This window comes from Mizuhopecten yessoensis, unplaced genomic scaffold (assembly GCF_002113885.1).
Source record: "Mizuhopecten yessoensis strain PY_sf001 unplaced genomic scaffold, ASM211388v2 scaffold6213, whole genome shotgun sequence".
Taxonomy (NCBI): domain Eukaryota; kingdom Metazoa; phylum Mollusca; class Bivalvia; order Pectinida; family Pectinidae; genus Mizuhopecten; species Mizuhopecten yessoensis.
In genome coordinates, this window is record NW_018406437.1 from 3,669 (window position 1) to 18,050 (window position 14,382).

The 14,382-nt window shown below is 36.5% G+C and overlaps 1 protein-coding gene across 1 annotated transcript; it reads left to right on the top strand.

The window, feature by feature from the left end:
- Positions 1 to 165: 165 nt before the first annotated feature.
- Positions 166 to 12,940, top strand: LOC110451846 (sodium-coupled monocarboxylate transporter 2-like; the record flags this gene model as incomplete). The annotated part of the gene is made up of 14 exons (XM_021500055.1): positions 166 to 231; positions 951 to 1,002; positions 1,399 to 1,466; positions 4,891 to 5,045; positions 5,174 to 5,314; positions 5,747 to 5,876; positions 6,279 to 6,367; positions 7,288 to 7,403; positions 8,091 to 8,158; positions 8,687 to 8,773; positions 8,873 to 9,069; positions 9,794 to 9,894; positions 10,274 to 10,398; positions 12,163 to 12,940. Coding segments are annotated over 14 exons (1,617 nt in total), but the record flags the coding sequence as incomplete, so codon positions are not given.
- Positions 12,941 to 14,382: the final 1,442 nt, after the last annotated feature.

A 14,382-nucleotide genomic window follows, 5' to 3' on the forward strand; every position in this document is an offset into this window, starting at 1 on the left:
TGCTATCCTCTAATAGTTATGTTACTCTCACACACTTACCAATCCTCCACAGTTTATCAGAGTCACTATCCACTGGTAGTTCTGTTACTCCCACACAGGTACCAATCCTCCACAGTTTATAAGAGTCACTATCCACTGGTAACGCTCTTATCTCTCTCTCCACAGTATCTGGAACTACGATTCAGCAAGGGAGTAAGGACAGCAGGCTCCATGACATTCTCGGTACAGATGGTAAGTCCATAGATTCTGCAGGGGCTAAACTGTACTGGTCTTCGTACTGGTATAAAGTACAATCGGAACACAGGAGCTGATAGGTCGATCGAAACACATCCTCTACGTTTGGTCTCTTTGCCTTTGCTTTAATCCGTAAGAACGATAAGTGTGTCCCCTCGTATTTTTTCAATTCCATCCTTAGTATGTCGGACGGACGGTGTGTTTGTCCTTTCCTTACATTGACATTTACATTGCACCTGTGCAATTCGATAGTTTAGGCAGTGTTTTATGTAAGAAAGTAATAATGTCCTCTCTAAACGGAAGGAACATTTATCCCATTTGTACTTTATATCATAAAAGTATGACATCAAGGATTGTTTCGTTTGTATATTACAAATGAGGTTAGCTTAGTAATATAATTTGGTATTGTATGGGGGGAACTGTTGATATCTGATCTTGTTTGATTTCCATTGTACATTAATAGAAAAAGTAAAAACGTCAACGCAGAAAGTCAAATCCATCAACATTTTTATTACACCGTTCATTACGTTTCCAACTATTTATTGAACATTTAATGAAACTGGACTTTATCGATCGGCGACAGGTAGCTCTATTTGGAGGTACCTAGTTCGAATCCCGCTCGTTTATAGAGTTTTTATGTAGAATACATGTAGATGTAATATTCACATAAGATGTAAAGGAACCTCTCCAATAACAAGGTATATCTTTGTTTCCAGCTGCTGTACATGGCCCTCGTATTGTACGCTCCATCTCTAGCACTCAATGCCGGTAAGTAGGTTTTTCTGTTTTATATGCTCTCAATTGTTACAAAAACCATAACTTTAGAATAAAAAATAAAGCCATATCTGACTTACATGTCCATTATAATTCTATATTCTCCGGACGTGTACTGAAAAAAAATGATATAGAAAGAGAAGATACAGTTTAAGGAAGAAACAATGTTTCATTTTTACTTATCTCTTTATAAACATATGAACAATTGTTTTGTTACAAAGTCGCGATTGATAAAATAATAAATATCCTTGTATCATTTTGTTACAACGCACCGCCGTATTCTTGGGATATGGATATACAATATAGAAGATTTCTTGCATACCATATAAGTGAATATACTTAACATTTATGAAAGACATTGTAATTGTTGAAGTCTCGAAACATTTACAGTGACTGGATTTACTTTATGGGGCTCTGTGATAGCTGTTGGTGCCGTCTGTACACTCTACACCTGTCTGGTATGTGTGTTTAGTATGTATTGTCTAACAGTCAACTTAATTTGCCTGGTATGTTTACAGAACACTGTACACAGACCAAAGTATACCTGGTATAATGTTTCACACTCTACTACATGTCTCTGGTATACATTAGCACCTAAGGCTCATTGATGTCTCCTACAACAGAACAATCTACACAGAGTACAGTATACATGGTATAATGTTTCACACCCTACTACATGTCTCTGGTATACATTATAACCCAAGGCTCATAAATGTCTCCTACAAAAGAACACTTTACACAGAGTACAGTATACCTGGTATAATGTTTCACACTCTACTACATGTCTCTGGTATACATTATAACCCAAGGCTCATTGATGTCTCCTACAACAGAACACTCTACACAGAGTACAGTATACATGGTATAATGTTTCACACCCTACTACATGTCTCTGATATACATTATAACCCAAGGCTCATAAATGTCTCCTACAAAAGAACACTCTACACAGAGTACAGTATACCTTGTATAATGTTTCACACTCTACTACATGTCTCTGGTATACATTATAACCCAAGGCTCATTGATGTATCCTACAACAGAACACTCCACACAGAGTACAGTATACCTGGTATAATGTTTCACACTCTGCTACATGTCTCTGGTATACATTATAACCCAAGGCTCATAGATGTCTCCTACAACAGAACACTCCACACAGAGTACAGTTTCCCTGGTATAATGTTTCACATTCTACTACAATTCTCTGGTATACATTATAACCCAAGGCTCATAGATGTCTTCTGCAACAGAACACTCCACACAGAGTACAGTTTACCTGGTATAATGTTTCACACTCTACTACAAGTCTCTGGTATACATTATAACCCAAGGCTCATTGATGTATCCTACAACAGAACACTCCACACAGAGTACAGTTTACCTGGTACAATGTTTCACACTCTACTACATGTCTCTGGTATACGTTATAACCCAAGGCTCATTGATGTCTCCTACAACAGAACACTCTACACATAGTACAGTATACCTGGTATAATGTTTCACACTCTGCTACATGTCTCTGGTATACATTATAACCCAAAGCTCATTGATGTCTCCTACAACAGAACACTCCACAAAGAGTACAGTTTACCTGGTATAATGTTTCACACTCTACTACAAGTCTCTGGTATACATTATAACCCAAGGCTCATAGATGTCTTCTGCAACAGAACACTCCACACAGAGTACAGTTTACCTGGTATAATGTTTCACACTCTACTACAAGTCTCTGGTATACATTATAACCCAAGGCTCATTGATGTATCCTACAACAGAACACTCCACACAGAGTACAGTATACCTGGTATAATGTTTCGCACCCTACTACATGTCTCTGGTATACATTATACCCCAAGGCTCATTGATGTCTCCTACAACAGACCACTCTACACAGAGTACAGTATACATGGTATAATGTTTCACACTCTACTACATGTCTCTTGTATACATTATAACCCAAGGCTCATTGATGTATCCTACAACAGAACACTCCACACAGAGTACAGTTTCCCTGGTATAATGTTTCACATTCTACTACAATTCTCTGGTATACATTATAACCCAAGGCTCATAGATGTCTCCTACAACAGAACACTCTACACAGGATACAGTATACCTGGTACATGTATAATGTTTCACACCCTACTACATGTCTCTGGTATACATTATACCCCAAGGCTCATTGATGTCTCCTACAACAGAACACTCCACACAGAGTACAGTATACCTGGTATAATGTTTCGCACCCTACTACAAGTCTCTGGTATACATTATAACCCAAGGCTCATTGATGTATCCTACAACAGAACACTCCACACAGAGTACAGTTTCCCTGGTATAATGTTTCACATTCTACTACAATTCTCTGGTATACATTATAACCCAAGGCTCATAGATGTCTTCTACAACAGAACACTCCACACGGAGTACAGTATACCTGGTATAATGTTTCACACTCTGCTACATGTCTCTGGTATACATTATAACCCAAAGCTCATTGATGTCTCCTACAACAGAACACTCTACACAGGGTACAGTATACCTGGTACATGTATAATGTTTCACACCCTACTACATGTCTCTGGTATACATTATAACCCTAGGCTCATTGATGTCTCCTACAACCTCGTCATCACAAATTGTTGTTTTTAATTGTTTTCCATTATGAAAGATCGTTTTTTAGTTTACGATTTTCATAATCAGAACTAGTAGAATTCTAATGCTGACAATCCTATAAAATTCTCGAAAGTACGGTTCTGTATCCAACGTTAATTGTGTATCACATATACAGTAAATATTCATCATATATACAGTAAATAGTGAGTGTTTTTCTTTGTTTCTTCACCCTGATCTGTCTTCTCACGAATACTTCTATATTTCGTTCTTTTAATTTTCCTTTTTCTTAACTTTCTATTCAATTTTATAACATAAAATACGACAAAAAAGGAGATTTTTAGTAGTCTTAAAATATTTGAATACAAAGTGTGTTACATATGAGAATCAACGAAAGTGTACATGCATATGTCTTTGTATAAAACTGCTCTTCTAAATTATATAAACACTGTCCTAATTATTCTACGTTGTTTAAAAATAAACTAATACAAAAATGTAATGAACTATCTCTGGCTGCCTTGTGAATTTTAACCTATTATGACCTACTTTATTGACAAGGTATGACAGTAATTGAGATTCGGCTTAGTTAATATATTTACCTTGACTTAGAATCCCTGAATATCGATGTTTATTGTTATTTTGTCGCGGGACAATATTCCTTAAGTTATTAAAAGGATAAAAGTAATCCAGTTAGCTGGTCGACGACATACCACCTAGGGAGCTGATGACGGCGTAAAATAGTCAGGTTATGCTGTCATTTGCCGAGCAACCAGATTGCCCACTGCAGTACAGCTCATTTTGAATGCCCATTTCTGTCTAAAGTTTTATTGTATGTGTGTATCAAATATATCATTCTGAACTAAGTATGGTTTAATGTAAAGCTGTCGTTTCGTCAGCTAGTTTGATCACTTTAAGACCTGTTTTGTCACTGAAATTATCCAACAAAAATTGACACTCTTGATTCAAGCACCAAAAGTCAGGCACCTTGCAGAATAATTCTGTATATGGGTTCCCGGACAGAGTTATCTAGCATTCGAGAAATTTGAGATAACGTCAAAAACGTACAAAACGCACACTTCTTGTAAGGATTTCTTAACGCAATTTTAAGTTCTACTTTTTTATCAGTATAACAATTATATATAAATATTATGAATCGTGCTCCATTACGTATGTCATATGACAGTATTTACCCAATAATTGTAAATTTTACCCACTAATTGTGGATTATGGATTATGACACTTATTGTTATTTGTTGATATGGACAGGGTGGTATGAAGGCGGTCTTGTGGACGGACACTTTCCAGGTAACCATGATGTTTGCTGGACTCGTTGCCATTCTAATCAAAGGCAGCATAGAAAGTGGAGGCATTGGGGAGGCATGGCAACGGGCAGTGGACGGAGAGAGAGTTTTGTTTAACGAGTACGAACTAGTAATATATCGGTAGATGGTCTAAGAGTACGGTGCTCATTTATATATTTTAATATAGTAAGATATATGTCTATAGACATTTGACGAGAAAAGTACGTTTCTTTATGTTCTCTTCATAGCTTCGATCCAAATCCTACCAAACGTCACAGCGTGTGGTCTCTAGTGATTGGTGGAACATTTACATGGGTCGCCATATACGGCGTTAACCAGGCTATGGTGCAACGTTGCTGTACTTGCTCTTCACTGAAGCAAGCTCGGCTGTGAGTACGTTCATGTTAGACTATTTAGATCTTGTGATTTAGTCTGATCTTCGTAGCAATCTGGATTAAAAATTCAAGTGTCACAAAGCTAAAGCAGGCATCTCTAGAAATGACTTTGTTTGGGAATTATCGGGCTGAGTGACTGCAAGAGTACCAAAATGACGAAACGGGGTTTTTCAACCTTCCTAGTGAGACTTTCTGACACTGACAGGGGAACTACTAACAATGGGCCACGCAATAGTGTCCTTTTGTCAATTAACATGTACATATATTGTTAATAACAATAAACGTCTATATAGATTGATTTTCTTACATTTGGGGAGATATTATTAAGACATTTATATATAAATAACATGAATGACACTCATGATTAATGAATTATATCATTACGTTACTGGGAATGTTATATGAATTAGTATCATCCCATTACAGGGCTATATGGTTGAACTTCCCGGGACTCTGTCTGATCCTGTACCTGTCCTGTTTTATCGGTATGGTGATGTACGGGTTCTATAGAAACTGTGATCCCTTCAAATTTGGTCTCGTTCAGTCCTCAGACCAGGTAAGCTTCAAAGTCCATATTTACTCCTGAATTTTATAACCATGATATTGGTAAGTCTGTTGTGATCACGGTTTGACATGATAATATTTGATTGTTTTATTGTACCGTGTACACTGTTATTGTCATCAATGCTTTCAAAGTACATGTAAAATATAAAGACCACAGGGTTAAAAATTGACAGTTAATTCCCCCCTTACTGCCTCTACCATCATACTCGTTCCTGTTGAAGTTCTTGGAGATTTAAAATATTTCTGTATTTTTCACTTACTCTTGTCCATGCCTGAAAATTACCTCCAACATGTGTATGATCCGGTGTTTTTACTTGCTTTTCAAACACGCTGACAAAATATTTGTTTAAAAAGTATATAATGAACACGAGACTCTTCGACAATCTTTTTTCAGTTGCTTCCCTTGTTTGTGATGGATGTGCTTGGAACCGCACGTGGATTCCCGGGACTTTTTGTCGCCTGTCTCTTCAGCGGAGCTCTCAGGTAAACCTTATAATGGTCACATATCTCAGGTAAACCTTATAACTCAGGTAAACCTTACAATGGTCACATATCTCAGGTAAACCTTATAATGGTCACATATCTCAGGTAAACATTATACTGATCACATGTATCAAGTAAACCTTATAGTGGTCACATATCTCAGGTAAACCTTATGGTGGTCACATAACTCAGGTAAACCTTATAGTGGTCACATATCTCAGGTAAACCTTATACTGATTACATATCTCAGTTAAATTATATACAGATCACATATCCCTGGTAAACCAAATACTGGTAGCGTTATGTTGATCTCCTATCACATGTTAACATTGTACCGATCATATTTAGGTAACTGGAATATACATGGCAAATTTAATGGCTCAATGTGTGCCACCTCGTGGATGAGACAAGAAGACTAGTTGAACCTTTAATGAACATCATAAGAATTTAGCTATAGCGTAAAAGTAAAATCGACTCGCTTTGAAGTTGGGTTGAGCTCTTCTGTGATCTTCAAAGGTATTAACCTAAAGATTTGTCAGGGTTTTTTTCCTGATACAAATAAAATAGCTAGTCGCGCGCCTTCAATTTTGCTATGACATGTTCCAGGGATGCAGTGTAAGTGAGCGTACTCCTTGGGATATGGAGGATGGGTATTCTAAAACAATGCACTTTACGTTTCGGTACATTTTGTATGTTTTAGAACAGTATGTTGGCTGTTTCAATACATTTTTTGTATAATGTCAGTGTAATAGTACTGTATGTCGTTTCAGTACAATATGTGTGTTGTTTCAGTACAACTTATGAACTAAATTGAACTATTTCAGTACCATTTATGTGTCGAACAAGTTTTGTTTCCATAGAATACTTTTGACGGTTATGTACAATGTATGGGAATTTCAGTTCATTATGTGTCTTTTCAGTACAATATCATCCGGGCTAAACTCCCTGTCTGCAGTGGTATTACAAGATATCATTAAGTCCTACTTTTTGCCAGACATCTCCGAGCAGCGTGCGACACTAGTTTCAAAAATCTTAGGTATTTATTTTTATTATTGTTCTTACATTTACTTGTATTTTCGTTCGTTCTTTTCCCATGTTGGACCTTATACTGTAACACTTTTATATTTTTGTCCTTCACATAGTTTCACCATCTGATCCTTATAACCTATAAGTTCGACCAGAGTTGAATAAGCCCTTGTATATCAACTACATGTAGTACTGTGAATTATATACTAGTATATGATAAATTTTGCACAACACAACGAGCAAGATTTTGGCGTGCATAATTCTCTAGATAGAATTGTGCAGCGGACGCAAACCTGGTTCTTAATAGAACGGGGATGAATGACATGACAACCAAAGGGAACCGTAAAACTTCCACCCTTCGCCCGTTATAACATGTCATCTTCATTAAACAAAAACGTAATAGCTAGAAATGTTAACTCCATTCCATTTGCTAACGATGCTTTTTCGACCTTCTAGCGTAACTACCGCGGGATTCTTCCTCACATGGTGAAATAATAATCCAGGACTGAGTCGTGGTAATTATTGCCGCCATGAACTGTTACCCAAACACCATAAAATCGTCCGGATCTCACCTGTAATGATCCTGTTTTGATGACTGTGTCTTAAAAAAATAATTAACGGTTCTGAAACAAACGAATGGTGTTATTACTGTTTACCACTTAACGTAGCTACGATACTGTGTAATTTGTGTTACCAGCCTTGGTGTTCGGTGTGATCTGCTTAGGACTGACCTATGTGGCATCTTTACTGGGAGGAGTTTTACAGGTACAAGTACTCTTAATGTCCACGATAACGTAAACATTTCTACGTATCACTGTTTTAAGAACAATAGCATAAGTCTACTGTAGGGAAATTGTCTTCCATCCAGTCCAGAGCTCGGTCGACGCCAAGCCCTGAACTTTTGCATTCAAGTTTTGAATACACTCGATATGAAAAGTTGTCTTCTGATGTTGTGAAATGGCTAAAACGTTTTATTCTGATTGATTCACAAACAAAGTCATCAAACGCTTTGTATCTATTTTAGTGTAGTAAAAATGTTTTGCATTTCTAACCGTAAATTGATCCGATTTACATAGCCTCAATCAATTATAAACTTATTTGATTTCTATGATAACAATAAACTACAAACAGTTGTTCCATCATGTTTGTATCCTTGAAATATCCAGGCATGTAAAAGAAGAATATGAGAACTCCAATTTGGTATCGATTTCATATTTGCCACCCAGAACTCATTGAAATTGAATTTATAGAATCCCATTCGTGTTACCTGCTGACCCATGCTTTGTACCACAGGCTGCCCTGTCGCTGTTCGGCATGATTGGAGGACCGCTACTGGGACTATTCATCCTCGGAATGATGTTCCCCTGGGCCAACAAATGGGTAAGAATATGTCATTAAGCAGCGTCATAATTTACACGAAACGTACAACACATAACAAATATGACGCTTAACGTTCTTTCTCTAATGTTTTGTTCTTAGGGAGCGTACGCCGGTCTACTGTTTGGACTCGTTTTCATGTTCTGGATAGGTGTAGGGGCGCAGATATATCCTCCGGTCATACCTACGTCTCCTATATCCACCATAGATTGTAACTGGAATCTCACCATAGCGCCAAACATAACCGCCGCATCGTCCATTCTTAATTCTACAACGAATGCGCCAACACAAGAGGACAGGTAGGCATTAAATATATTCCTTTTATGCGACAGGAAGACGTAAATTTAACTTATTTGAGTATTTAGAAACATAAGAGAATACCAAAGTATCAAAAACAAACACCCTTCAAATTCTCAATCGATCAATCTACAGCAAAATATGAATAATGAATCTATTTACACTGGGACCCATGCCACCATAGAAGGAGAATTAGACCAGGTGTTCCGGAATATTAAGCATCTTCTATTTTATCGACCGCAATGACCAAGTTAATATGTATTATACAGCATGCTCGTGGTTTTATGTTTAATTGACGCATTTGGTTCATTATTACAACTTTTATTACTTGTACAGGGAGAAGATGTGAGAGAAAAAAATACTAGTCTATTTTGTGTTATACAGACAGAATAATAGTACTTCTTGGGATAAGGTTTCTGAAGTTCGGCCTTGTTTTGCAACTCAAAAGCATACACTTGTATTAAGATTTATCTGTATACATCAAACGTAAATGATAGATTGTCTTAATGATCTATTTATCTAACATGTAGCTACCCTTTTATACATGACAGAGGTTGGCGTCCTATTATATAGAAAGATAGATAGATAAACAGACAGATAGAAAGATGCCCATGTATATAGGACAGGTTGGCGTCTCTTTAATATGTTCTAAGCTTACTTTTAGCTATTCGGTTTATCTTCCACCCCAAACTCATACTTATGAATCATTTGTACTTTTTGTTACAGCAATCCTCTCCACAAACTGTACACGTTATCTTACATGTGGTACAGCGCTACGGCCGTGCTTGCCACCTGTGTAGTGGGACTAATCGTCAGTGGAATTACAGGTAACTTATATAACGGGGTAATTATCAATGTAATCACAGGTAAATTGCACATGTGTAATTGGTCTGCTTCTTAGATAAAACGTGTGTGAGTAAAATATATTTTGAAATAAGTAGTATAGTTACTTGTACATTTGTCGTAACGATTTTGATAATTAGTCGTTATAGAGATAACATCATCCTAACATGACTAAAACTAGCTACATGTTTCTCTCAAAAGTACCCCATCCCGACATGACCGAAACTAGGCGTGTAACTCCATCAAACTGTCCCGTCCGGTATATGGTATGCTATGGTTGTAAACTATTTGATAGTCAATAACAAATCAAAGCATAAGAAGACATTCACTTATTATAGGATTATATAAACCCAATGTTTGTAGGATTCAATGATCCAGTGGAAGCTGACGCCCGTCTGATCTGTCCATTGTTTGACATTCTGTTCCCGTATCTACCCGATGTGATCCGCAAACCTATGCGCTTCGGCGTGGACTACAGCACTCTTGAGGTAGCACTTTTACTTGTTTGGTAAATTTTAACGTCTCTCACTTTACCTCCTTAAAATGACAAATACAGACATATGTTGGCGGTCAAATGGTTAAATGTACTACATACTACATACGTGAAGGAAATGTTTATATATTATGGATGCAAATTGGTCAAATGTGTGGTTAGGTGGACGAGATAAAATGCTGGACAAAACTTCACTTTAGGAAACATCATGGATTGTGCGGGTATTTTAATTGAGAATAATAAACGAAAGCCAATTACGCCTGACTTAGTAAATATTTCCAACATTTTTGCACCATCGTTATATATTCTACCATTATATAGAAACATGTGTTGATTATATCTATTCTACCACGTTTCTTACTCAGTGCCCATATACGTGTACACCTATGTTTTTTAAGGTGACCCAGATAATTTATCTATTTATAAATCAAGATGCTCATTTGCGAGTGCAAACATCTGTCACGGTTCTTCGTTTTACAATAAGCTGCATGTTTAATCATTACTGGTGCTGTTGGCAGTTGTCCAATTTTGCCCGTTCAAACATGATATATTTGTAAAAAAATCGTAGAAGTTGATAATTTGATGGATTATCGTAAACATACTAGAAATAAAAAGAACCAACGAAAACGTTGTGCATAGCTGATGAAAGTTAACATTAACGCACAACCTGCCTTAATGAAACAGGTTCGTTTTGAGTCTGAAAACCCCAAAATCTTCATATTTAGGTGACATTTGAAAGTATACATTTATAACAATCAATCTCTCGACATCGCTTATCAACACATAGATTGTACACTTGACACATATCTACAAATGATACTGCAAGTCACCTTTTTGACAGGCTTTAGTAGAATTAGAGGCTAAACAGCGAACCTCCAAGTATAAGGAAAGGATTGTACCCTTCCTCCACAAAACTAAGTCAGTCCTTGTCTCGCTTGCTTTCATTTGCAATATGGGGAGGTATTTGGAAGGATGTTGCACGTACCTAATTGTTCAAAATTAATACACGCATGAGCATGCACTAGCGTCCAGGATTTCATGATTTTTAATAAGAGAAATGCGTCGTCATATCACAGACGTAGTACAGTAAAGAAATAGCAACACATGTGTGTAAATAAATTATGGGAGATAATATAACTGAAGTATGAATTCTGAAGTATACATTACTTGTCATAATACTTAAGTATATATCACTTTGTATCATACTAAAGTATGTATTATTTTGTATCATGCTGTAGCACGTGTAGCATACTCTAGTACGTATTAATTTGTGAAAACTGAAGAGTATACATGTATCACTTTGTATCATACTAAAGTATGTATTACTTTGTATCTTGTTGTAGCACGTATTAATTTGAATCATACTGTAGTACATGTACGTATTTATATGTATAATACTGAAGTGTGCATTACTTTGTATCATACTGGAGTATGTATTACTTTCAATCATAGTGAAGTATTTGTTACCTTGTTATTTGTATCATTACATACTACCGAATTATTTATTACTTTGCATCATTAAAAATCTGTATACCTTCTTATTACCCTGATTTATACATTGAACATCTCTTTGTTTCCTTCCCGAGATTTTTTTAATTATTATTTTGTATCGTTCCTTAATATGTATAACCTTGTAAGTTACCGAAATATGTATTGCTTGTATTCATTATTGTGTATTTTAGTCAAGTCTGTACAACATGTAATGATTTTGTATGAGTGTTGCCGTAAGCTTTGCATAATTTCAGGGGTTTATTTTCAGACATCATCGGGATCCAGTAATGAATCTGAAGACAAAATGACTGTATCGTCAGATGTCAAAATGAAGTATCAGAGGAGCTTTGATAAAATCAACGGGATAGAAATGGGCAAGTCTGCAAGTCAAGACAGTGGCATAGAACAGGAGGGAAGTGAAGTAGTTGATAACGATCCACCCTTGTACGACCAGAACACAGATTCGACGACATATACCACCAAACTTTGACCCACATGTATACACTTGTAGCAGTTTTTTATATATTTTTTTGCAAGAGAAGGTACCCCATTCATCTTCGAAATAACATTGAGCAATTTACCTTGGGATTGCCCGGTAATTTAAAAAAAACATCCTGTTACAACTTTTCATGTCTCGAAAGGAAATCGTCCGTCTTCCACCCACCATTTGTCACTGTAAGCACTTGATTTGTGGCAAATTCTGTCATGCGCATTTTGACTCCAAGGATGAGTGGTAGGCGGTACTCTGTAGCTATTTGTTCGGACCGAACAAAATTCATATATACTGTTTTTGTGTTATAATAACTTTTCCTACAGATGTGTGCACATTGTGTGAACGGTGTGTGCACGATGGGCGAACGACAAAAAGCTGGACGATCATTGATTGCGCACATATGTGCGCACGATGGACGAACGTTGTGCGATTACAATCGTGGTTGATGTTAATTGAGGAATGCCTTAACAATTTATACGGTTTCATGTTTAAACATATAAACCTGATTTTTACCTATGTTTCTATATTATAGCTACATCTATAAACTTATCTTTCTGTCTATGCATTCTTATATTTAGAAATTGTGTTTTAGGTGTTTTTAAACAAACTTAATCGACACATGTAAAATTACAACACAGTCCCGTATACAGGTAAACATAACCACTGTGTACATGTACCTGGACCGTATTTTCCCCCCGCCTGGGGCACTTACGTAACTCGTCGGGTAAGGCCGGGTGTGTGAAAATCAAGGTGAAGGGGAACTATAGGCAAACAAATGCAAATAACAAATACTATTCATAACGGTCATACGGTATCGCATATCAGCTCTGTGTGTCAGGCACTGGTTAGGTAACACTCCGGACACTCATCAAATTGTTATTTACCTGTTCTGTTACAGAAATGACAGATACATTATCGCATACAAGCCTTCCGTATTTTTGTCATTCCGTAATTTTGATCTACAAATGATACCAAATTGCACAGTTGTGCGAAGAGAAGCGCACAACAACGGGGCGAACGATTGTTAAATCGCACAGTTGTGCGCACCATGTGTGGACGATGTCCGGACGGTGTGTGAACGATTATGCACGGTGTGCGCACGCTATTTTTGGTGCGTTGTGCGGTCACACTACTGTATGAACAAAAGAAAAATTATATCACGAAAGCGCAAATAATGCGGGAATATAGACAAAAGCGTAATGATTTTTTTCCGTTATCAAAGAGCTTCGGAATGTTCAGAATTGTCTATACATGTCCTATAACAATGAAAGTAAATTCAAATTTAATGTTAATCACATGGCTCATTTAAGGGTAACAGCTATGTTTTGAAACCATTTTTCCAACATTGCAATGGTATTTGGAACAATCTGCGGAAGTTGTTAAACGTATTTTCCTTATATGCATACATAATGTACATGGAACATAAATTTGACATGAAGAAATATAGTAATATACAAAAATGCATTATTTGCTTTTAATTCACGTAAATATATTGATAATAGAGAATGCCTGGTAAAAAAAAGTCACAGTACAAGAATTATGAAAACAAATAGAAAAGAAAACCACAAAAACTTAAATGTCATGAAAGGAATATGATAAACTATATCTACGCAAATATAACCCGAAAAATGTCGAACGTTTAGAAAACGCAAAAGATCTTAATCTGATCTTGGTAATAATGAGTTATAGCGAGCATGCGCCTACTGTAGATAAAAACTATATCCGTTTTTTTTACATAAATATGACGAACATCTTGACCAAGCCATCACTTAAAGAGCGCGTGCATACATACATTGTACATACCGGTACATACATACTTGCATGCATGCACACATACATACATGTCTACATGCATACACCATGCATACATACTTACATACATACATACATACATACATGAGGCAAAATTCAGTATTGGTCCAGAAAATACGACTTACACATCAAATTTTCTCAGAATGTATTTTTTGTGTTATGTTAAGCATTTCGTGAAGGATA